The 24394-nt window shown below is 35.3% G+C and overlaps 1 protein-coding gene across 3 annotated transcripts in view; it reads right to left on the bottom strand.

Moving 5' to 3' along the window:
- TRDN (triadin) overlaps positions 1 to 24394 on the bottom strand; it is a 243231-nt gene that overhangs the window by 139410 nt on the left and 79427 nt on the right. For all 3 annotated transcript variants that reach the window (XM_080588349.1, XM_080588347.1, XM_080588348.1), the window contains 5 exons: positions 23397 to 23456; positions 21794 to 21853; positions 18840 to 18899; positions 16979 to 17173; positions 12344 to 12403 (listed from right to left, as the gene is read on the bottom strand). In XM_080588349.1, coding sequence (XP_080444475.1) covers positions 12344 to 12403; positions 16979 to 17173; positions 18840 to 18899; positions 21794 to 21853; positions 23397 to 23456 — 435 coding nt within the window. The remainder of the gene's footprint in view (positions 1 to 12343; positions 12404 to 16978; positions 17174 to 18839; positions 18900 to 21793; positions 21854 to 23396; positions 23457 to 24394) is intronic.

Here is a 24394-nt window from a genome sequence, read left to right as displayed (position 1 = left end):
TAAATGAAAATGCCCTAAATAGGTGATCTTTCTGAGTAATGTCTGATAGCATGATGGTTTTATGCAGACTAGTAAATTAAATGGTGCCTTGGAATGGTACTCGGCTCTGGAATTCAGGCATATGTAATCTACAATATTTTTTGAATGGCCTCTGATAATTTTGACCTATACCAAGTAGCACTGTCTTAAACAATTCATTGGCTCATTTCTGGAGTTAGCAAGGGTCAGGCTCCAGTCCAAATAGATATCTGGGATAGAGGCAGCCACTTTGACCAAGTGTAATGGATTTGATTTACTAATCTTTATGTAGTCCACAGGCTTTAAAAGTGATAAAAAATATGTAAAATCTGAAAAAAAAACAGGATATTAATTACCCATAAGGAACTCAATTTTTAACAGTGACAGATAGAATTAATTATTAATAGAAGGAGACATTTAGAGATGTTTATCCCGGTAGACAATATGCATTTCTGTTTTTCAATTACATTGAGGATGTGGCCATTTATAAATGGACGATTATCCAATATGCAATGAAACTCTCATTTTGCATGAGGTTGATAGCACCTAGGAAAAACACTGTTACAGTATATCCAGCAATTACTAATTACAATACAATAATTTATAATATTCTCTTATACTGGTTATCTGCCAGTTACTATTATGATGTATAAGAAAATGACAAATCTATCTATATGTTCCACTTGGGTTTAAAATGCATTAAAAATAGCACAGATGCTATTGGAACCCTACATAGTATCTAACATATGCATAAAACATGTTATTGAGAGATTCCCCTCCCTCAACACAGAGATAAAAAATTCAAGCTTATTATAAATAATCTAATGCCCCTGGGAGGTCATCCACCTATTAAGTTAAAAGCAAGGACCACTAGGTTAACAGTGAAAGTGTAGGAAGGATGGTTGCAAACTGATAATCTAAATGCTCTTCAGAATATAGTAGGGGAAGGATTAAATTTCCCTTCTCAAGAAGCCAAGTAAAAGGCAGCAGCAACTTGATAGTCCTCTGTTTTTAATACAGTTATATATTTACATCTATATAACATATACTAGATATATGTGCAGCCATGAACACGTGTGTATATATACATGCACGTATATATGCAAATCCATATAAATTTTAAATGATTTTTCTGAACAGAAAATGCTTTTTCTAACTCAATTTGATTTGGTAATTGAACAGGCATGAGTTTTTATTGGCTCAGATTCCTGGAGTTTTGTGAACATTAGTTAGTACATTTTCATGCAGCCACCAAACCCGATTAAAGTCACTTGGAATTTGCTTGATATTTTTTTGTTTTCCTGTGGGTTTGTATCTCACTCGGTACAAATGTACGTAGCAAGTACAAGCAAGAGAGGCATGGGCAGACTTAGGGGAGTGGTATTTGCTGGTTTCAACTACTCCAGCTTTATTGATCCCAGACAGAAATCTATGCAGTATATCTTAGTTGCACCACGGAGCTGTGCAGTTAAATCTACTTGCAACAATTTATTTGTTGAGAATTCTTTTCCAGAGGTTTTTTCACACTGAGGCTCCAAATCCCTCTTTACCTCAATCTGTATCTTGTAAAAGCTGTTCTAATGCTTATGTTCAGAAGATTGAAGTTGTTAAGGAGTAAAGTTTTAAGAGATTTTTCACTATACATTAAGTCACACAGCCTTTCCTGACTTTAAAAGAAAATTGAATTGAAGTGTCAAATTTATAGTGTTGCAACATCCCACTTCATTATGTCACCAGTAATTGCTGGAGGCAAGTCTTTGCTCCATACTTGAACTGTACATTGCAAAGCAAATCTTACTCAGCATGGCCATGGGTTAATGAGTGGGAAGTTTATTAATACCAACTTATGTAAGTTTGTTTCTGTATTGTGTCATCATCACATGTTACTCAGCTCCCTCTGTTGTCTCCACTTCCTTGTGCTACTTATCACCTGCATTTAGCAGGTAAAGATAATCCTACATGTTATGTTTAGAAATATTTAAAGCTAGATCTCAAAGAGCTGAGTCCATGGGCAGTGAAAATGATGGATTATTGTATGAAAATAATAGGTTGTTATTGTTGCATACTGGAGTGCAAAAAGACTGGAAAAACAGATTATAAAATGAAAAGACATATTCAGCTTCTCTCTCTCTCCCTAAATAACCGTAATAAAGTGGTTTCGTATACAGTGATCCCTAGCATGATTAACGTGAATGTCTGAAGTTGGTATAGATGCATACTTTTCACAATATGAAGTATCCACAGGAAAATAATTAAAACAGCGAAAAGAAAACTGTGTAATTAAATACTTGCTGCTAACAATTAAACAAAATGGAAGGGACTGATAAGCTGTTATGTTGAAAGGCAATAGACACTGCTGTGCAATGGGATCACTGCTCAGTAATTTATGAGTTATTTGAATCTGGTTTATCTGTAAAATAGCATCAGTCCAACTACATCTCAGAAACATCCAGTGCTGAAGTCAGAAAGCTATCTAGACATTACTTCAGGACTGCTAAAACTTTATGTTGTCTTCAAGAAAGAGTGCATACACCAAGCCGTGCTAAATGACAGCCTGGCATTAATAAAATCAAATTACAGATGCTATAAACCCTCACTACAATTAGAGAAGTTTGATGAAATGAATTTAGTACAGAAAGCACTGGAAGTCCAACTGAGCCCACATGGATGTGATCAAAAGCCAAGAAATTTTTAACTTCTCAAACAGAATGAGGAAGAAAAAGTAAATGACTCTTACTTTTCTTGTCTATAGCTAAGCATCACCTAAGAGAGTGAATCTATAACAATTTTTCTGAAATTAGTATTTCAATAACACAATTCAAAGTTAGAGGGAAAAAAGCTGAAAGATTTTATTAGATCAAATATCAGGAGTAGGGCTTAATTGTGCAGAGGTGTTGGCTACTAGCTCCTGTTCCTCACTCCCACTGAAATCAACGAGAGCTAAGTGTTAGGTAGGCGTTAAGTACCTAATACCTTTGAAGGTTAGGCTCTGTTTTATTGATAAACTCAGTGAACTTTCTCTTTCTTCTAAAAGTGCCTTGTCTGTAATATTTTGGAGAATCACAAGAAGATGACATTGATAATACAGAACTTTGAAATTCGAGACTGAAAGCTACATCCTTCATAACGTGATGGTGCTAGGTTTGATGCAAAACTTCTCATCAAATGTAGTTTCTACAGAAAAACAGTATACATGTCTTGAACTGTTGCAGGTTGAAACAATTTCAAGTAAAGCTGCTTTCATGTAAATGATAGGAAAGATGGTGAAATACACTGGAGCAGAAAAACTCTAATACTAGAAATAATCATCACTTTGTCTAACCCCATTTTGCTAATTTCTGATTCTTCTGCTCCATTTCCTTTTCCCAGGAAATATTCTCTTTCCTGTAGAGGAAAAAGATTCCTGGAAAATAGTCCTGGGATTTGTTTTCATAAGTTCCAACCCTTGTGCTGCAGGCCTCTTCTATGATTTTTGGGAAACCATGTTTTTTTGTGTGTGTGTGTATGGGGAAAGGAACGTTGCAAGGAACTTTTGTTTGGTACATTCGGAATGTGAATGGTCTCCATATTCTTCCAAGAAATTATTTTCCTCTTCCTTTTACCCTTCTGTCTTTCAGAAAATGCTATTATCCTTTCTTCAACTTTTCATACTTCTCAGGGTGGCACTGATGGTTTCTTGGCTAAACCAACAGCTACTTCTAATAATGTCATTTGAAATCTTATATGAAAACACATCTTTTTATGTCTTCATTTAAATTAAACCTTTTCTTGAAAGTTTTTAGTATACTTCTTGAATGTTAGTAAGCTCTTTCTCAACTAGCTTTAGACATTTAAAAGTTAACTTTCAGACAGTTAAATTTAGATAAGTCACCCAAGGGATCCATTTATAGTCAATGGATAAAAATTTGTACCTTTAAAGGGTGATTCATCTTTTATATCTTAGGCATCTCTGTTGGGATGAAATTGTACTCTGGAGGCCTCCATTTCATACTATTGGCTATAAAAACAGCTAAAGGTTAGAGTTTGGCAATTAACTTCTGGATATCTAAGTGAGGTGCAATGAATTGCAAACATTTCATTTTGCAGTTCTACATAAAGATGACACTATATGCCACCAAAATATTCCAGGACTAAAATCACACGCCATGTATGGTTTTTCACAAAATAACTGCTGCCTAGAAACACAGTGCTCCCCAACCTCCAGCAATTATATGAGTGGATATCACATGCAAAGAAAGGACTCTGTTGTCAAGCTTAACTGAAAAAGATAAAAGCATTGTTTAGGCTTAATGCTGTGTGTGGGCACTGAATGTCTTTTGAACTCTGTATGTAATTTACTCTGTCACCTATTACTGAGTGTATTGAAGGACAAAATGAAACAAAAGGAAGGAAACTGAAGTACTGAAAGGAAGAATAGCATTTCTTGATGAAGAAAAAAAAAATCAGTCTTGACTCATTCCAGGTGTATGTTAGGAAGGTGCATGTTTGCCTTTTTTTTTTTTTTTTTTTTGACAAGATGTGCACAGAAAGAAAATGTAAAGCAAAAGTAAGAAGTACCCAAACAGAGGAAGGTGAAAGGAATGGACCTGCCACACCCAATTGCCGCTATGGCTGTGGAATATCTGCAGAAGGAGGTGGCAAGTAAGGGAGAGCATAAACTGCTTAGGAGACAGAGGAACAGTCTTCTGTCCTCTGCATTGCATGTTTTTCGGTCCTCTGCATTGCACGTTTTCAGAACAGAAAAGGTGAGGAATTATTGCTAATCTGGAAGTGCTCCAAGAGAATATATCTTGTTGAAGTGTAATACTGCCTGTGCTCTTATCTGTGAGGTATGATGACCAGGTACCATCCCTGTTAAAATTGAGCTTCATCCTTTGACACAAGAGACAACAGAGAGTCTATAGCTGGCTGAAGAGAGTAACTTCTCTCAGTCCCATAACAGAACTAAAGGTTTTGCCATTAACAAAAAATTCAAAAGGGAACTGGAAGCACTTCACTGTACACATTTCCTTCTTTCTTATGTTTCAGTGTATTCAGCTTCAAAAAGTGTTTAAGGGCACATTGCATAGATTTCAGCTGTCTTCCATTCTATTAAAGTTGAAAGATACTTGCCTAGAAGTTAACTTCCCTAAGACAGTTTCAGAAGTATATTCTAAAGGTAGTTGATTCTTTAGGTTTAGAAATATACATCCTGGTGAGTGAAAATACAGATTTTGTCGCGCTCGATATCACTAACACAAAATCATTTCGTAGTTCTAGCTTGCTCTCTAGGAAACGGCAGAACCAAGAGGTACATATATATGGATCTGATAGATAATCCTAAACTCCTTTTGACTATACTAATTGCTGAGTAGATGTTGCTGAGCAGGCATTCCAAACTGTGAAACACTTAAGCCTTCTAGTGAGTCCCACTTTTAGTTAGTCTAAGAATACACAAAACATTTGAAAGGGAAGGGCCGAAGGAGACATTTTTAAATGGCCAACAAAAAATATCTTTCTAAGTTTCAGAAATGTCTAAAAAAATTTGCCTAAACTAATAATTTTTGCTAAAAGAATAATCTGTCATGGTAAATTCTGAACCCTACCAACATAAGTTTGTCAGAGTTATATGCACCTGACTTCAGAGACAGCTTTTTCTTCCAGCCTTACTAATAACACAGTCTCAGCTCTGTTGAAAATGGTATCCCATTCCTATAAATAACTAATCCTATGTGTGCTCCAAATACAGATACTATCAGCAAAATCCTCAATAGACATAATAGTGGTTTTTTTTTTTTTTCCATTATACTGTTTTTTAAAAGTTAATCAATACAGGCTTGAAAAAGAGGCTCTTTCTTTCAGGAATTGTACATTTTCTCATACTTTAAGCCATCCAAGCTCTAAGAAGCAAACATATGGTCTTACAGGCTTATACTGTTTTTTAGGCTTCTGAGTTGTTTCCTTGCCAGCTTTGCTCCAAAATTATGGATAAAGCTACTTTTGGCTTAAATTGCTAGTCTGTGGCTATTTTTCATATTGAATTCACTTCTGAAAATTATAATGAGTCCTGAAAAAGGGTTTGTAACTCTACAATGCTTCCATTTTATAACCTGCTTGAAATACCATCATCAGTATTTATAGTAATATTTCTAACAGGAAACCAATGATGACAATGAATCATTAAATGTAATAACTAATTCACAATATTTGTTAGTTTGTTTATTATTATTATTTTTTTTTTTTTGCGGGGGGGGCACATTTTTGCCTTTACTTTCTGAATACTTTACTTTCTAACATAAAGTTGCTGAGTCTTTTGATGATTCTCCAAAATACAACCAGCTTTTTCAGATACTGTTAGTATTTTTTTTAAATGACCTTTGATTTTGAAATTCTGAATGGATTCTGAACTATATGAAATAAGAATGATAATAAAAAACAATAATAAAAGTGTGAGACTACTTTTGCTAGTCTAGTGTCTTTGCCATCCCATATTAGAATGGTTTATTTCTATTAAAATCAAGGATCTAGCCTCATTTAAATCACATAAGACTGACTCTTCAGAGTGGCTTGCAGTGAGCTATTAAAGAAACAAATCAATCCTCCTCTACAGAATAAGAATGCCAAGCATTCCCTGGGTAGCTGCTTCTGAGACAGTGAAAGTCGTTTGAAATTTTTTTGGCAAAGTTACAATAAAGTGCCATAACAGTGTTGACAGATGCTGCTTCGTGTGCCAGCATCTGGCTTTGATTCACAGTGGGATGATATAAACAGGGAATAATGGATAGCTGTTTTGCCTCTGTGGGATGGTGTCAGGATTGTGTGCTGATAACGTCCCCATTAAAAGATCAATGTCATTTCAGAGTTTACCCAAATAGTCACAGCTATTGGGGTGAGAGGTGAGTCATAGACAAGAACCTAATTAAAATGACACCAGTGGACATCTCATAGTTTTGCATAACTGAATAGAAATGTAAAGAAGCAATATTTAGACTGTAAATGACAGCTAAAAGTATTACAAAACTTGCTCATTAATAAATTAGACATATTTCAATAATTAAAACAATGTTAAACTTCTCATACATATATTTAAAATTACTCTTTATTACTTCTTTCCTTTCAGACTATTTGAAAAGTAATCAGAACTCTCCCAGAAGATCATGAGTGGAATAAATGCTTCTGTCATTATATCATCTTCATTTATGTCATTAGTGGAGACAAAAGTGTTGACAAGTGTTTCATCATACAAACTTTTTTTTTTTTCATGAACAAATATGGACAATTAACCATCAGCTCTGAAAACGAAGTCACAGCTCCAAAACTCTCATTCTAGCATTTCACTAATGAAAATATTTTTTATTTTTTTTTTAATCTGGGGAGAGGGCTATTGAGTAGGGAACATCAGAAAGCATCTCTAGAAAAAAAAATAAAAAAAATCTCGTGTTCTCTGTGAAACATGTAAGCCTATAACTCTTTCCACAGTTTCTCATGCAGAATTTCTCTGAACAAGAAGCAGATATCATGTTATTTTCTTATTTACTATGACTGATTTTTCAACTGCAGTGCATCAAATACATCCCCAGAGGAACTACTCTCATACCAAATTTACCCCCAAGTAAATCTGATGTAACAAGGTGAAAAGTTAGACCTTGTCATTGATATATCCACAACACATCCTAGTCTTTAATCAAGCAGGAGTGACACTTAAAAATAGTTCAAGAGCTTAAAGAGTTTAGCTATCAGTACAGCAGAGGGCAAGTATTTAACTCCAGTGCTACAGCCCACCCACAGTAAATGCAGACAATTTTACTTTCAAAATTAGGTATTCAATGCTCTAAGATCTTATACAGAAATATTATTTCCATGATCTTATAATATTGATGTATTTTTATAACAGTATCTATATAAATCATTTTAGGTGGCAAGTATCATACAAGCACTGACTTGTAATTCTCTTACCACATTTGTGTTATAGAAATAATCCCTGCTCTTTGACTGAATAGCTCTTGACAATGGAAAAGAAGAGTCAAGTCTTGTAAGAAAATTATGCACATGGAGGTCATTCAATATGTTACTTTTTTCCAAGACCAAACAGGCTGTAGGATTCCTCATGGACTCTGGCCACAATTTACCTGAATTTATTAACAGTATTTTTTGTTTTATGTTTTATTAACTTAATTTAATTTAATTTTAATTTCACTTAATTTTAATTTTAAAATTTAATTTAATTTAATTTTTTAATTATTTTATTATTATACATATATATACTTTTTTCCCATAAACATATGTGCCTAGGGGGAGAAATGTATGAGAGGGTGGGATCACTGTTTTACACTATCGGTATACACTCTCACAGTGCCAGAAAACTTGAGTTTCTTCAGTGCAAATATTTTATCAACAGTATAAGATTAACAAGATTGTCTACATTACTTTGGCTTTTATCCCCTGGCATGGATATAAACAATAAACATACGAGGGTAAATTGATGAAAGGAAATGTTATGGACACATTCATTTGCATCCCACCTATTATTGGAGATGGTCACTGGATACTTCAGTGCAAAGATTTTAGATATGCTAATATCTAAATCACATCACAGCTGTGCTTTCTGATTTTCCATGATCTTTGTTGTCAGTGAAGTAACTGTAAAAAGCATCAATTAGTGAGTCCGGGGTAATGTGAAATGTAAGTTTTTAAACCAAAACTGAAACAAAATAAAACTAATTACTTAAAATAAATTTCCAAGTGATTAAAAAATAAAAAATCCAAACATAAATATACAATATACCTGTGCAAAACAAGGGTGCCGCATTAGGACAAAATAACCAAGAGATGTTTATTGCTTAATTCAGCAGTATGCAACATGCACAATCACGTGCTTAGGTGGGCATGCAAAAAGAGAGATACACACAAGAATTCACTTCTTTAGGTAGCTGCAAAGAAAAGGCACTTGTTCATTGGAACAACTTCTTGATCTGCCAGAGTAGTTCAAGAAATATTTCTACTATTCTGTATAAAGGAAGGTGGTAAATACTGCAGGGAAAACAGGTGAGCAGAGTGGTAAAAAGGAGTTTTGGACTTCTCACCTAGTGAAACCTACCTGAGCTTATGGCTAAAACTCCACTCATTTTTATTCTAAAAGGCTGAGACCCTCAGATACTCTCTTTTACATCCAGTAAAATTGAAGTCTTGGAAGTTAGTTGGTATTGATATAATTATTGGGAGTTACAGGAAGATTTGCATGAAAATACTCAAAGTCAGGGACAAATACAGGCCAGAGAAATAAGAAAGTGGATGTGGATGCTCCATGAATCAGCCTAGCAAAAATTCTCCCTTCTATAGTTTCCAATGAATCCACTGTGTACAGTGTACCTATACTTCATTCATTTTTTAAAGCTAAGTCTACAGTAACAAAACAAAGCTTAGAGTAAATGAACAACATTTCAGCCTCACTTCTTAAAATCAAAGCAAGAGTGTAAACTGACCTCCAATTCAGGTTATTGTCAAAATGTATTAATATCTTTTAAAATGTGTACATAATTAATGAAATGCAAGAATCTAAGTGTTGCTCTTAATTATATGGTAACTATAAAATGCTATGTTAAATGGTCTACTTTTCTTTATACTCTTGTATAAAATTTACATAAACCTAAAATCAGATAATATTGCCAGTAAATAAAATGATCTTTTCACTAATACAGAAATTCCAAAAATACCATCAAAGAATATATACTGAATGGCATTGTTATTATTGACATATAAATCCATGTATTGTGCCTAAAGAAAGTAATGAGCAGGATACTCCTCTTATGAAAGTCACTAAGATAGAAATTCATATAGGGTGTAAATATTTAAAATATTCTACATAATAGGCAATACACCTATATAAAGGAATTTTCTATTTTTATATATATTATATATATATATTTTTTTCTCTTTCACAAATGGTAATAGTGGGGCTGACAGAAATGATTCCTAGTTTGAAAGTATTGTGGTGTCAGGGTGACTGTAATTAAATTCCTTAGCTGAATTTGCCTTAGATCTCTTTGTTTGGACAATGTAGTTTAACATAAAATATATAAACTGACAAAAGGATAAAATATATCAGATTGTAAAGCTAATTGGATATTATGGCTATTAAAGGGACTTGGTGTTCTGTTGTTTTCCCCACTTTTATCTATTCAAGAAAATGAATTATCATGTTTCATTTCACAAAGGCCAGTGTGAAATGAGCATGTTGCCTGAGAAAGGCAGTAACAAACACTAACTGAGGTGTGGTTAGGTGGCACACTCCTCAGCAATTTCTATAAAGAGCACAAAGCTGGGCATACCTGGCCTTTATCTTGCTTCTCAGAGACATGGTCTGGATGTTTCAGCATAGTTTTTCACAGACTGTGAATTGACTAAAGCCTGTTTTGAAGGCTTTGTTTTATTTTACTTCTTACAAATATATATCATGCTCTGTCACAAAAACCATTCACAGCATTTAACTTCATATGTAGACAAATGATTTATGTCAAAAAGCAGTTGTTTTACAAGTATAGGCACTGTTGGACTTTTGGAGATCCTAAGTTAAGGAGCTACCCTTTTCCTTTCCACCTATATTTAAGCATTTTTGTGAGTTGTTTCCACTTTCTGGGGTCTTGAATTGTCTCTCTATTTGTCTACCCACAAGGCTAACTGACACTCAATGTCCATTGAATATTTGTTCAGCTGTTTACCCTGTGATTTCTCAGAAAAGTTCTGTCATAGCACAGTGAAGTGACACAAGGCAAACATCAGAAAGCAAGAGCAGATGGTTGTGTCTTTCATCTTCTGAAATTCCACTCACTACAGAGTCCCTGCTCCCCTTCATGGTCTTCACAGTTTCCTTGTGGCTGGAGAGGTCAAAAATGAAAAGCCATCTTCTCCAAAACTCCCTTCCAACAGCAGGTCTGCTCTGCCTTTGGAGAGTACCAAACAGCCCAGGGAGTTGTCTGGAGAAAGCGCTCTGACACGTGTCAAAGCTTCTTGCAGATGTCAGGAGAACTCTGAGGGTGATCTTGAAGAGCTCCATGCAACTCTTCATGTTGTGATTTATTAATCATACAGATGTGTGAATCACATCTGCTACAGGGAGTTTTTTCTTTCTTTCTTTTTAAATCAAAGCATAACTGAAGGTCTCTGGAAGGTTTTGTTTTTGTTTTTGTTTTTAATGCTTCTCTGCTTCTCTCACTCTGAGACTAGATGAAGACCAGTCCACCCATTTATAACTGGCTATCTTTAAAAATCATCCTAGAAGTGATATAATATTTCTCTCTCCTTTAATTCAATCACCACTCTCCATTTCATTCTTTGAGAACAAGCCAAACAAACCATCTCCTTGCAAAATCTCAAGGTTATTCATTTTCCATCCATAAAAATCTGTGTCCTCACTCTCCCTCTTTTGAGAGTCTGTGCTTCTCAACTACATCCTTAGGGCTTCCTAACTTTGGCTGTGCCTAGACACGTCAAGAGAAGACCAAAGCTACAAGGTAGAGATAAGGAAACACAGCCAGTTCAGGTGAGTGTCAGTGGAGAGCTTCTTTAGCAAATAATGACTAAATTAAGCTTGCAAACTTGTTGCTTAGGGTGTGCCTTAATATTCTATCCTTGACTCTTCATAAATATCATTACTTATCATTCCTAGGATTCTGTCTTCTCTATCATATGTTCTCTTGTACCGGAGGACGATTTCCATTATAATTTCAGAAGGAAGAATGACAATTAAATAAGGTCAGGGTGAACTGAGTTGATGTGATGTTATGAGACAATTCTCAGTCATTATCAGTAGCTCTAGCTTCATTTTTTGTTTGTTTGCTTGTTAAGAATTGTTTGTATTAGAACAGATGAACATGGAGATATGGGAAGAGGGAAGATAAAACACAGAGGTGATGGTTCAGCTAAGATATTTTATACACTGAGAACAACAATGGTTCTCTATTCTTGAAGCATTCTGGGGTTAATGTTTGCTATTTGTTAAGAAAAAAACACAATAAGATATTAATGATAAGCTCCTTCCTCTTGCATCACAGCCAAAAAAAAAAAAAAAGCAAAAAAAAAAGCATGGAATATTTTAGCAATTTATATAGACTTAATTTGACTCTACTTTTAACATAACCTTAATTTTAATTCATGCATGGTAGACTAAATTAAAAGCTTTAACAAGACAGCCATTAGCTCTTATGCTTTATTAAGCCTATTTGCACACTCTTTGTTGCACTTGTGAGACCTTCAACAATACAAAACACACTTTTAATGCATAAAGGAACAGAAACTCTCAGGAAAACAGAAGAATATTAGAACAGAGTTCAATGATGTAGGAAAGTACCTGGATAAAAATCCCCTTGCGCAAACATGTCAATCACATAGCGACAGAATGCATATTGATCTAACAGAGCAAAGAGGAAAAAAAAGTAATGAAGAAAGCAAATATAAAAGTTTGTTTCTATTTAACAGTGAAAATAAAGCTTAGCAATTCAAAGTCATATTTTGGGGATATTTTCTCTCCCTGGCCTTGAAGTAACTCATATTCTCAGAAAGAGACAGTTTATAGTCTAGATCTAATTCAAGTCTCCCAGCTCCAGAGCTACTAGTGCCCCAGTTACCAACCTCTGGCCTGCAGTGTGTGGAACAGGTCAGCAATGTGCAGCCTTGCTCTCCACACAGGCACTGTGCAAACAGTTGCATGGCCCAAAGACTTTTTCATATCCTTGAGAATCCATTTTAAGTAGCCTCTGTCAGACAATACAAAATTCAATAAATGTTTTAATCACAGTATTTTGTTAATACTGCTTTAACTATGTAATCAATATGTAAATTTATTGAATGAGAGTATAAACTGTATACTTACACTTCCGTAGCAATGAGATTTTTCCAGATAATTTTATCATTTCACCACACAATTTTCCAAACACTATTATTTAAATATATATATATATATAATGCATATATTATATCCAAATATTAAAATTATGCTATTCAGAAATTTAGACTTTGGTATCTAAATGAAACTCTGATTTCAGAAATGTTGATTGACTATTGATTTCTTCTCTATATAGGCAGAGTTGAAGACCTTGATCAAAATTGCGAACATTAAGAATGGTGAAGAAAATTACCAATTGTAACCGAGTGCAAAAGAATTGCAATATTATTGCTGTACTCTCCGATTTGCCAGAAAATAGAACATTGTCCCAGTGGACTCCAAGGGACATTATCTTCGAAAGTTAATGTTGGTGACTAAATGTCAGCTCTGGTTAGCTATGCTAGTTTACAATAGCCCTTGGATAAAGCACATTCATGCATATGTCCTAGACTGTTGCCCCATACTTCCTAAGCTACACAAGTTGCATCTCTCTCTCCATCTCCAGTTGCACCTCCTTCCTAGTCACCTACAAATCCACTTACCAACCAAAAAGTATTTGCCAACTTCAAAACAAAGTTATGCAGACTTTGAAATACTTAAAAAAATAAATACCATAACTGTTGGTTTAAATACAAAATTATATTTTTAAGTATATAAAATTGCGCTATTTGTTTTCTTACATAATTCACTAGAGCATCAGTATTAGTTGATGCTGAAGCATTTATGTGATTGTTATTCTGGCATGATTTCCTGTGCAGCTGTAGAAATTAGGAGGGTTTATATACTATCCATTTTCTTTCTACTAGCCCACAGGAGCCTATGCAGCTGTTTCCTGTTAGTAAGGTGACTTCTAGTCAGCATTGTAGATCTTCAGGTGAACTTGCCAGAACATAAACAGTGCCATGACTATAAACACTGTTTTTAAAGCTTTTAATGACTATTCATAATGGTTTCTACTTTTGTATTTAGGAATTCAAATTTATCATTCTGTCTGGCACCAGTCTTGGATTCCATCCTTAAGGAATCTAAAGAATTTGGCTGCAATATCTGCCCTTTCTGAAAGGGGGTGGGGGAAAAAAGTTGAAGAGTGTATGTAAGAAAACAAGTATGTGTAAATGTGTATTCTCAGTAAGCCCATCTAAATTCAGCAAAGTGATTGCACTGACTTCAACACACTTGGAAATAGAGCCTCAATGAGTCAGATAATCAGGTTACGTCTGTGTAAATAAATAAAATTGTTTAGCCAAGAGAGCAAATGACAAGGCATAGCTCATGCCCACAAACTGGAATTTTTCTTGCCCTTCTTTTGCTAAAAGGAGTTGTCTTCACCCATACTGCCAACTGGGAAGAAACTCTGGATTGTTCCAGGCATTGTATAAGAAACTGCTAAATGGCAATAGGGCAAAACTGTGTGGGGACATAAGCTGCATGGGGACAGTCACAGTACAGACCACAAGCCTGTTCTGGATCTATTTAAGTTATGATACAGACATAGCCTGAGGGACTAGCAGTTCATACCATTTCATTGATATTAAAATAATCTGGTCTTTAATCACAGTAATATAAACAAGGATTAAAATAGACGACTTTTTTTTTTTTTCCTCCCATGGAAATGTAATTTGAATAAACTTAAAAAAAAGCTGCAGTCTTGACTGCACCTAAGAAGAAAGATTACATATTAATCTTCTCATTGTAATATCTATTTAGTAACTCAGCCCCTGAAAACTGGGATTTATTAAAAAAAAAAAAAGACAGAACATTAAACTGAATAATAAAAATAGCATTTTACTGTATATGAAATAATGAGGTTCACAGCAACTTTCCATGAAAGTCCAATTCTGCCAATCAGCAAAGACTGAAATATAAGGAATGTTAAATGGGGATGATTTTCCAAATATCACTTCATGGCTAAAAATTCATTTTAATTTAAACTCTCTTGTTTAAAAGAGAATTTCACACTATAGTTTTCACTTCATAAGTCTATAATAGTGGCACAGATATTCACCTGAGCATTAATAATTCACCTCAATATTCGGGACAAAATTCTTATTGATAAAAACAGTCATAGATCTTTGTCATTCGACCTCACCTGATTTACCATGGGAGACAAGCTATCTTTTTAAATTTTAATTTGCTTAAGGAATGATGTAACAGTAAGGACATCATAACAACACTTCTGTGATTACAGTTATATTTTTTAAATTAATGCAGAAAAGCTAGAAGAACTACTCCCTTGAACAAGGAAAAATAAGGACTGCAGGATCAGGAAATTTTGGCAAGCCTATATTAACTTAAAAAATATTATCTCTTTGGGTCACAGGGGGACTCAAATATAGAACTGAATTCTCCGAGAGTATCCAGTTGGACAGCAGCAGCTTGTGGTGGAAAAAGGAAGGACAAAAGCAAAAAAGGCAGCTTTCACTGAACGTAACTGAATGTGTAATCTCAACTGAACATGTAAACTGAACATGTATCCCTGGTGTTAAAGAACAGTTTAAGAAGCTCCTTCCTTCCTGCACTGCAGCTGCTCATTCCCTCTTCCACCTACTACATTTCAGTGTACAGTCCTTGGTATCACACTCTAAAGCAGATTTACAAAGTGATCTGTTAATATTTGATGGATCATTTTGCTAATATTTATCACTTAAAGGAAAACCAAACCAAACCAAAACAAAACAAAACACCCTCTCTCTATTGCTCTCTGTAATCTTTGACCCCAACTTACTTAAAAACATTTTGTTGTCGGGGAGTAAAGTGCCTCATATGCACATTGTTGCTTTTTGAGAACCTTAACCTGAACAGTATGGAGTGGGTCCAACTGTGCACTGAAACTCTTGTCACAACAAACAAAAAACAAGAACTCGACAGTTTGTGGAACTTTCCTCTTGGTCAGAACAATTAGCATGAAAGATGCTGCTTCAATTTTATGCCTCAAAGGCTCCAGTATTTCAAGTGAAAACCAAAATTAACTAAAATACAAATAAATGTTAAGAAATACTAGCTCAGCACACTATGCATGTCAGAACGGAGCCTATCTCTAACTCTCCTTTCAGCTTTCTGGAAATGTATAATTTAGACAACTCCTAAGGGGTCCAGAGCAGATAGCTATGAAATTCTGAGAGGATCTGCCCAGGCAGATTCAGATATCCAGGCAGAGATGACTGCTTTGATGTTCAGGCATAATGATTTACCTGTGGTTATCAGTTGAAAGGATCAGATAGGTGTGCCACACAACGCTGAGCTGATTCTATTAATGTCAGAATAATCCTGTGTCTTCAGTATGACAGTTCTTACAGAAAGGCAGGTCTCGCTGCCTTCATTCATACAAAATTGTACCTAACTCCATGGAATAGCCACAGGAAAATCAAGGGACCATTCAGTGCAATTTGGGAGTGGAAGATCCCAGGCTGATTCTGACAAAGAGGAGCACACAGCTAACACCTGCATTTTGTGTTGATGCAGGTTGATTCCTTGTTTTATCACTTAATTTCTTCCTCTCACCAGGTTCACCAGGTTAATGGCATTTCTTTCCTTTTTAGGGGAAACTTGCAACCTCATCACATCAAATTACATCAGTCAGGCATATCACTATGTCATACACTACATGACAATGCCTCACACGCTCTGATGTAATACAAATGATTACATTCCCTTTCATTTGTGGCTACTTTCATTATTGTAAATGAGGACATATTCAGATGTAGAAACAAAACATAATTTCCAACAGGTTTTTGGACAGTTGGCATTTTCCAAAGTAACTTGACTTGCAATAGACACTGCATAAGATTCTTCTGAGAAAATCCATGAAGACTCCAGCCTATCTGAAGAGACACTGGTCCTTGGTAAAGTAGGATGCAAACTGAATAATGTAAAATGAATCTTTAGCCATTACAGTTAGAACATTCCAGTTATTTAGATTAAACTTAGTTTATTCCTTATAGTTTCCATCTAGAAATCTGAGATTCATCTAGAATTTATTTGTACTGATCTTTTCTTTGTCATGGGTGGACTTTGGTCCTTGTTAGGTCTAACTTCATCCTCTTTCCTTCTTTCCTACTACCTTTTTAAGATCTTCATCTGCTTCCTCCTGGTTTTGTTTACCTTTCTTTTCTGATTTAGTTACAGTCTGAAGTGCTTTCTCCTCCTTAACTTTCGGTTTGGCCTTTATTAACCCAACTTCTGTTGTTTTAGTCTCTGTCTGCTTGACCTTCTCAGGCATCTTTGCTTCTCCTTTTCCATCCTTCACTTCCTTTTTAACTTTTGCTTCCACTTTGGTGCTCTTTACTTTCTTCTCCTCTGCAGGTAATCAAGAAAAAAAACTTTCAGTGTCATTCATTTCCCTCAAAATAATATTTAATATAATTTATTTTATACTACAGAATCACAGAATCACAGAATCGTCTAGATTGGAAGAGATCTCCAAGATCACCTAGCCCAACCTCTGACCTAACACTAACAATATTGTGCAATTACTAAGGAGCATTCCTTCATCATCAACACCTTGCTTAGATCTGACGAAAACTATAATTCCTCCAAGCCAAACAGACATGGACAGAAATATTAGATGCAAGCATGTTTTGTCTTCAGTCCTGTACCAAGTTTTTGGCTGATACTAGGTAATAGGCTATGATAAATAACACTAATCTAATGACAACATGCTAACTTTTATGGCATAAACTAGGGGAACAAATATTGGTCATAAGGCAAGCATATTAAAACCTGACTACTAAATCTGAACAACTTTAAAATTCAGAGCAAAACTGTTGTAAGCTGTAAGTGTAGTTGATTTAAAGCACAGTCGTTTGTAAGGGTCACTTTTATGTATTAACTCCAGGCCTTTGACCAAGGAGTCTTGTGTTCTTGAGTCTCTCTCCACACCAATTCCCCAATTTGAAAGATTAGTCTGAGACAGGACAATAAATGATGTACCCTGCATAAGAGCGAGTTTTCCAAGCAGAATTACCAAATTGTATAATGTCAGTGGCTGACACTACACAGAGGTTGGTGAGACATAAACTTTTCCTTCCACCTTTATAGATCAGTTGCTTTTTCTCATCTGAGACATGGATGCTGGCATTATGTGTTTCTAGTTCACTTCAGTGGAAAATCCAACAGTAGATTAAAATAACTTAATATGTTTTAAACAAAACACTTTAGTGTCATGTTCACAAATCTATTTTCTTCATAGCTTTGAATGTCTCCAGCCTTGATGGAAAACTCTAGTGCTACAAAATCCACATCTTCTGTAAGCCTCTGGACTTGTATTTTTATTAAGCCACTAGGCTGACCAGACTGATTTTAGCAATATGTAAGCTGAGTAGCTCTACCAATTCTGAAACAGAAAACATACAGAAAACAGATATAATGGACAGGTATAATTCCTACTTTCAAACAAAGCTATATGACCAAATATACTGCTGGACAATGAAGAAAGAAGTTCCTTAACTAGTTATAGAGAAAATGTGTATGTCATATCACTTACAAATAGGTCTATTTCTTTTTCAGGGTAATGGAAGTTCATATTTTTACTTTAATTCCAGTCTTTGAAATTTCAACAGGTTTAAAAGGGATTATGCATAGAACTAATCCCTGGATGTTCTAAAGAGATTTTGATTATTTCAAATTATAGTGTCATGTAGAAGATTTTTCATACACATTATATTCTCTGCTCCAATAAAATAAAATTTATGAACTTTGATATAAATTTCAGTTAAAAAAAAGAAGGAAAGAAGGAAGGAAGGAAGGAAGGAAGGAAGGAAGGAAGGAAGGAAGGAAGGAAGGAAGGAAGGAAGGAAGGAAGGAAGGAAGGAAGGAAGGAAGGAAGGAAGGAAGGAAGGAAGGAAGGAAGGAAGGAAGGAAGGAAAAAAAGAAAAAGAAAGAAAAAGAAAGGAAGGAAGAAAGGAAGAAAGGAAGGAAGAAAGGAAGAAAGGAAGAAAGGAAGAAGGTAGAAATAGATAAATACCTTTGGGAGGAGTTTTCTTTTCAGCTTTTTCATGTCTTTCAGGTTTGTCTTTTTGAATTACTAGAAATGAGTACAATTGTATATTAGGAAAAAAAAAAAAGAGAAAATATTGCTAAAACACCGCAACATCTCTGGAAGTTTACAATTCAGGATTCCTTTTATTCCGCCGCCCCCCCCCCCCCCCCCCCCCCGTAAATTTCTTAGTTTTTTTTCTCAGGTTCACAAGGGTCAAAAGCTTCAAAATATCTGTTGAGAATAACTTAATCAGAAGCCAAGTCAGTCGCACAGTTCTGGCGATATTTAGGGAATGTTTACGCTATATATTCCAGATCACACAAACGTGCTCTGCTCAAGCTCTGAGCAGACAAAGGCTTGTTCTTCCTCTGCTCAAGCCAACAGGAAGCTGAGTGACTACACTAGTCTCACAGAAAGGGGCTTAGCTTGGGCTCACTAGCCACAAATCTGGTGCTCACTTCACAGTCGAGCCTGAGTGAATTCATGTCTGCACAGGATACACTGTGTAAACACACACTGCTATGTCCCAGAAAGGCTGTCAAAACTTTATGTGGTGACTTCTAGTTTTCCTCTCATGGCTGGTTTGGACCCATTGCTGGAGCAAAACATTGCTGGAGCCTTGACAGTTAATTACACTTCTTTCAAGTGATAACTGCATAAAAGCAACATCCCCTCTAACTGAATCCCAGCTTGGAATTGCTACCTATATGGACTGATAATTAAGTTTGGTTTTGTTTTTATAAAATAGATGTTTCTTAGATGATGTCTTTAAAAAGCATTCATATCACTGAAGTTTTCTGGAGCCTTTAGCAGGGACTGAATAAGTCTTTTTTTATTGAGCATAGAAGAAAAAAATCTCCTGATTATGGGGGAAGCAGCTGACAGTAGCAGACGGTATGTCTGTTCCCTTGAATTGGCCTGGACTAGAAAATCCGCATTTCCTAGGGGACTCGAAAAGGTTGAAATGGCTGCCCTACACTCCTAGTAGCTTATACAGTTTAGGGCAGAACCCAGACAAGATGGAGGTTAACCTGGGAAATGGATAGATCATCACATTATGGGCATAAATGCGCCTTAAAAACCAGCAAAAGCAGTGATTGTTGTAGAGCACTGGTTACCTACAGGGATTCATATTGCTTAGGAACTACTCAACACAGGGTAGCAAGCCTAGATGTCATAGATTGCAGCAGTAATCTCCCTAGCTGTAATACTGGCCAAAGGAGCAAGAAGACTAATTTTTCACAAAAATTTCCGGCTAGTGACCAGATTCATGACTACTATTAAATACATTAAAGCTCTGAGCGATTATTTGGTTAGCTAGCAGAAGATTAATGGATAAACAGACTGGCTGTTTGTTAGGAGTATCTCAGTGATTCTCAGAAGTTATTTGCTTTTCAAAAGTACTCTGACACTGTGGGAATTTATTTTCTCAAGTTTACTTCAGTGTGATTTCATTTATATAAAAAAAAATAAAAATAAAAAAATCCTACACTTTCAGGTTATACACTGAAAGCAGAAGAATCTTCCAAATATTAATTTTAAAGACAAACCGGATGATGGCTACCCCTCAGGTTATTTTAAGTCTTTAAGACTAGCCTTTGTTCCACTTTCTCTCTTTCTTCTCTTCTGCTTACTGTTTTCACATTTCTACTTAGAGTATGATAAAATCCAATAAAGCCCGATTTGTACAATTTAATCTATATTGTCTGAACAGATTCAAATCAAACCTAATTAATTCATGTGCCCCATCATCATCAATTTGAATGCCATAAAAGACTGATATTAGATACACTGCATAGTATTTTTTTCATGATTTAACTGAATAAAAATATGAGACAAAGACTAGAACCTAACTTCATTACGGAAATATCTGGTTTCCAAAAAGAATCACAGAGTCACAGAATCACAGAATCGTCTAGGTTGGAAGAGACCTCCAAGATCACCTAGTCCAACCTCTGACCTAACACTAACAAGTCCTCCACTAAACCATATCACTAAGTTCAACATCTAAACGTCTCTTAAAGACCTCCAGGGATGGTAACTCAACCACTTCCCTGGGCAGCCCATTCCAATGCCTAACAACCCTTTCAGTAAAGAAGTTCTTCCTAAGATCCAACCTAAACCTCCCCTGGTGCAACTTTAGCCCATTCCTCCTCAAGAGATGCAAAGAGATGCATGTAAAAAAAAAAAAGAAAACAAAAAAAAACTCCAGAGGGAACAACCAACCAACCAACCAAAACCAAAAAATATCAAGCAATAATAAATGTTAGTCTTAAAAAAATGGCACAACAAGTCAAGATGAATGGATTTTTAAATCTCCCTGTCCAAATCATGGCTAAAGATGGAATTATCAGTCAGAACACTGGGAATGACCTCTTGTACGTGATAATGCTTCAGAATGTATGTAATAATTAGTAGATGTACCAAAGCCACTTCAGCTGTGGAAGATAATACAAATCATGTACTGGAATGAAAATACTGCAAAAAATAAAGGCAAGAGAATGAAGATCTATTTTGGGGTATGGTGGAAGACAGACTGAGAGACAATATACAGTCTTGCACTCCATTAACACTAGACTGAAAACTGCTACACATGACAAAGCCTTCTCTGTAGGCAAATTACTGAATCTTATTGTTGAGGAAAATACATCAAAGACTGCAAATATAACAGTCATGGGTTTATTTCTGTAGCTGCATGAGAATGATTCATAATTAACTCTGTGCATCAAAACAAGAGAACAGAAGAAGTAATAAAAGCTGTTCAAGACTTCACTCAGAGGCTGATTAAGACCTGCTCAAGCAAAAGTGAGGGCACCCAATAACTATACAGTGGGGACAAGAAGAGTTTTAAACTTTAAATTCTCATCTCCACACTCTTCCAAAGTATATAAGTGATAAAAATCTAAAATTGTACAAAATCCAATAATAATCAGCATTACCTTTAGAAGGTGCTTTCTTTTCGTGTTTTTCTGGCTTTTCAGATTTCTCTTTGTGAATAGCTAGAAATAAGCAACAACAATATTAATGGTTATTAAAAATGATAAATGTTGCAGCTTTGTAAGAAAAAGGAGAAGAGACATAAGAATAATCTAGTCACCATGGCTAGCCATGGAAAGAAACAGTAAGACTGAATCAGCTGCCACTATCTGCTGCTGATGTCAAAACACACGACCAGAACTTTCAAAGGCTCATGTACCATTGCTGAGGTCTGTCATCAGTTGAGGGAGGAATGGCCTTTCTGACAAAACTGTGATACCATGAAAGAATGTAGTCAAGAAAGAAAAAGTCATGGGTATTTATGTTGTTTACTGTTTTTGTTTAATGGTTCACTTTGGGTCATTATTGAGTTTTCTTATTTATTACTTTGGTTTATTTCTGAAGGACTTTCTGAACCCTACATAATAACTAACATTTTTTTCCAGCTACGAATGATTAAACACTATAATTAATTACAAATGTAATTGCAATGGCATTATAACTAATGCTCTTTGGGGCTTTTTGTTTGCTTTTAATTTCCACTTTACAAATTGAAATAAAGTACACTATAGAGACTAGAGTTCTGGCTCAGGTTTTAGAATACACTTGAGTTGTGCAATAGTCACTGAGTGATGTGTAGTCTGAAATATTTTCCAATGTGGGCTCTGATCTTCTAATTTTTTGCAGGTTAATGTTTACACAGTAACCTGTCCACAGGTGTGAAGAACTGACATTTGTACAAGCTCATATGCATTGAGATACCCTACCGGGACCAGGCATGTAAAAACATTCATCTGCCTATTTGACTCCGGCATATGAGTTTACACTAAGAACACAAAAGTGTATGCATGAGCATTTCTACGTACTCTCCAGGCTTGTAATGATGTTTCAAAAGAAAGTTTGAATTGTTAAAGATAAAGCTGTGCTAGATACCTATTTATTGCAACTACTTAGAGAATATTTAACTACTTAAAGGATTAGTCCTGCCCGTTGTTCCATAATTCATAGTTCCATATCTATGAAACAGTCCTGGTCAGTATTGTACTTAAAATGTATTTATTTATTTATTATTATTATTAATAATAATTGACTTTTATTTTTATAACATGGCTTGCTTCATTACATTTTCTCTTTTCATGTTAGGTGTTTTTCCTGGGTGACCATATTTTCTTAGAAATCATACCTACTGTGAATGTTGGAAATACTCAGAAATTACTGGGAGATTATACTCATTCAGAGTAAAAAATATATTATCTATCATCTCTCTCTCTCAAAACAAAACAAAACCGCACACACACACAAAAGACAAAAACAAACAACACAACCCAACAACAACAAACCAATCCAACCAAACAAAAAATCCAGAAGGTCTACAAAATACTAGTCAGTCTGTATGTTTAAAACCCTTTCCTCTACATCATGATTTTTACTAATAAAGTTCTAGTCATTTTTCCAGTCAAGAGGAGACATTTTTCCAGTCAAGAGGATACATAAATGGAAGTGAAGAAGACATTTAGTCCTGAGATACCCCAAAATATAACATAAATCCTGACATGAAATCTATACCTGTATGCTTCTCCTTTTTTTCAGGTTTTTCTTGCCTTTCCGTTTTGTCTTTATGTGTCACTAGGAAAGAAGAAATGCATTCATACATCTAAAAAAAAACCACCACCATTGTACAACAAACTTAAGAATCAGAAACAATTATACCAAGTTAAATCATAGGAGATGAAATGACAAGCTGTGTTATTCTTGAGCTATCCCATGCACTTCTGTACAGCATGCATCATACATGGTTATTAGCAGGCAACTGTGGCTAACAAGTTACTGCTTATCTTTCAAGCCATGGTACCATTCCCCAGCTGTTTACTACAGTAAGAACATCCCTTGCAATTGCCTGTTCCTGAAGGCAGTTTTTCAGAAAACTGTCAAGGACAAAGGCAGAGCTCATAGCAAATGCTGCTGCCTATACTAGAAGTAGGACATCACCTGGATCACCCCATTTTTTATGAGGCAGAGGCTTGTTAGAACTGGAATCAGTCCTGGAGTATAAGAGTGTCACATGCACAAATGATGTCTCTGTCACTTGCCAGCTGGCTTGAGGTGGATAACGAGCAATGGATATGGATAGCTAGTAATGGATGTGGATAGCTAGTAACAGACACTGGCTGAGATCAGTTCCTGGCAAACGATGATCCCAAAGCCATAATTAGCTTCAAAGTAAAAACTAACATTCTGACAATGAAAACTGCATTATGCTATCCATTCATTCATATAATATTTTCCACTCACATTTCTTAGGATTTTTGACAATAATTTTCAAGACAATGGAAAATAAGCATGAGGCTTTAACAGCACTTCAGAAAAATCAGCCATGAAACTACAGGATAGCTTTAACTCTATCTCCTGTGGGGATTTCATTCCAGTTTAGTAAAACTCCTTTGTCAAACAGGATCAAATAAGGAAGATTTTTCACAGTACCATGAATTCCATGTCTGACTAGAAACAAAAGTAGAAGAGCAAGGAGCATTCAAGCTCTCACTATTTTATATTATTATTATTTT

The sequence above is a fragment of the Anser brachyrhynchus genome (genome assembly GCF_964034855.1).
Source record: "Anser brachyrhynchus genome assembly, chromosome: 3".
In the NCBI taxonomy this organism is placed as follows: Eukaryota; Metazoa; Chordata; class Aves; order Anseriformes; family Anatidae; genus Anser; species Anser brachyrhynchus.
The sequence above is the reverse complement of the archived record's forward strand: the minus strand, read 5'-3'. Positions and strand labels throughout refer to the sequence as shown.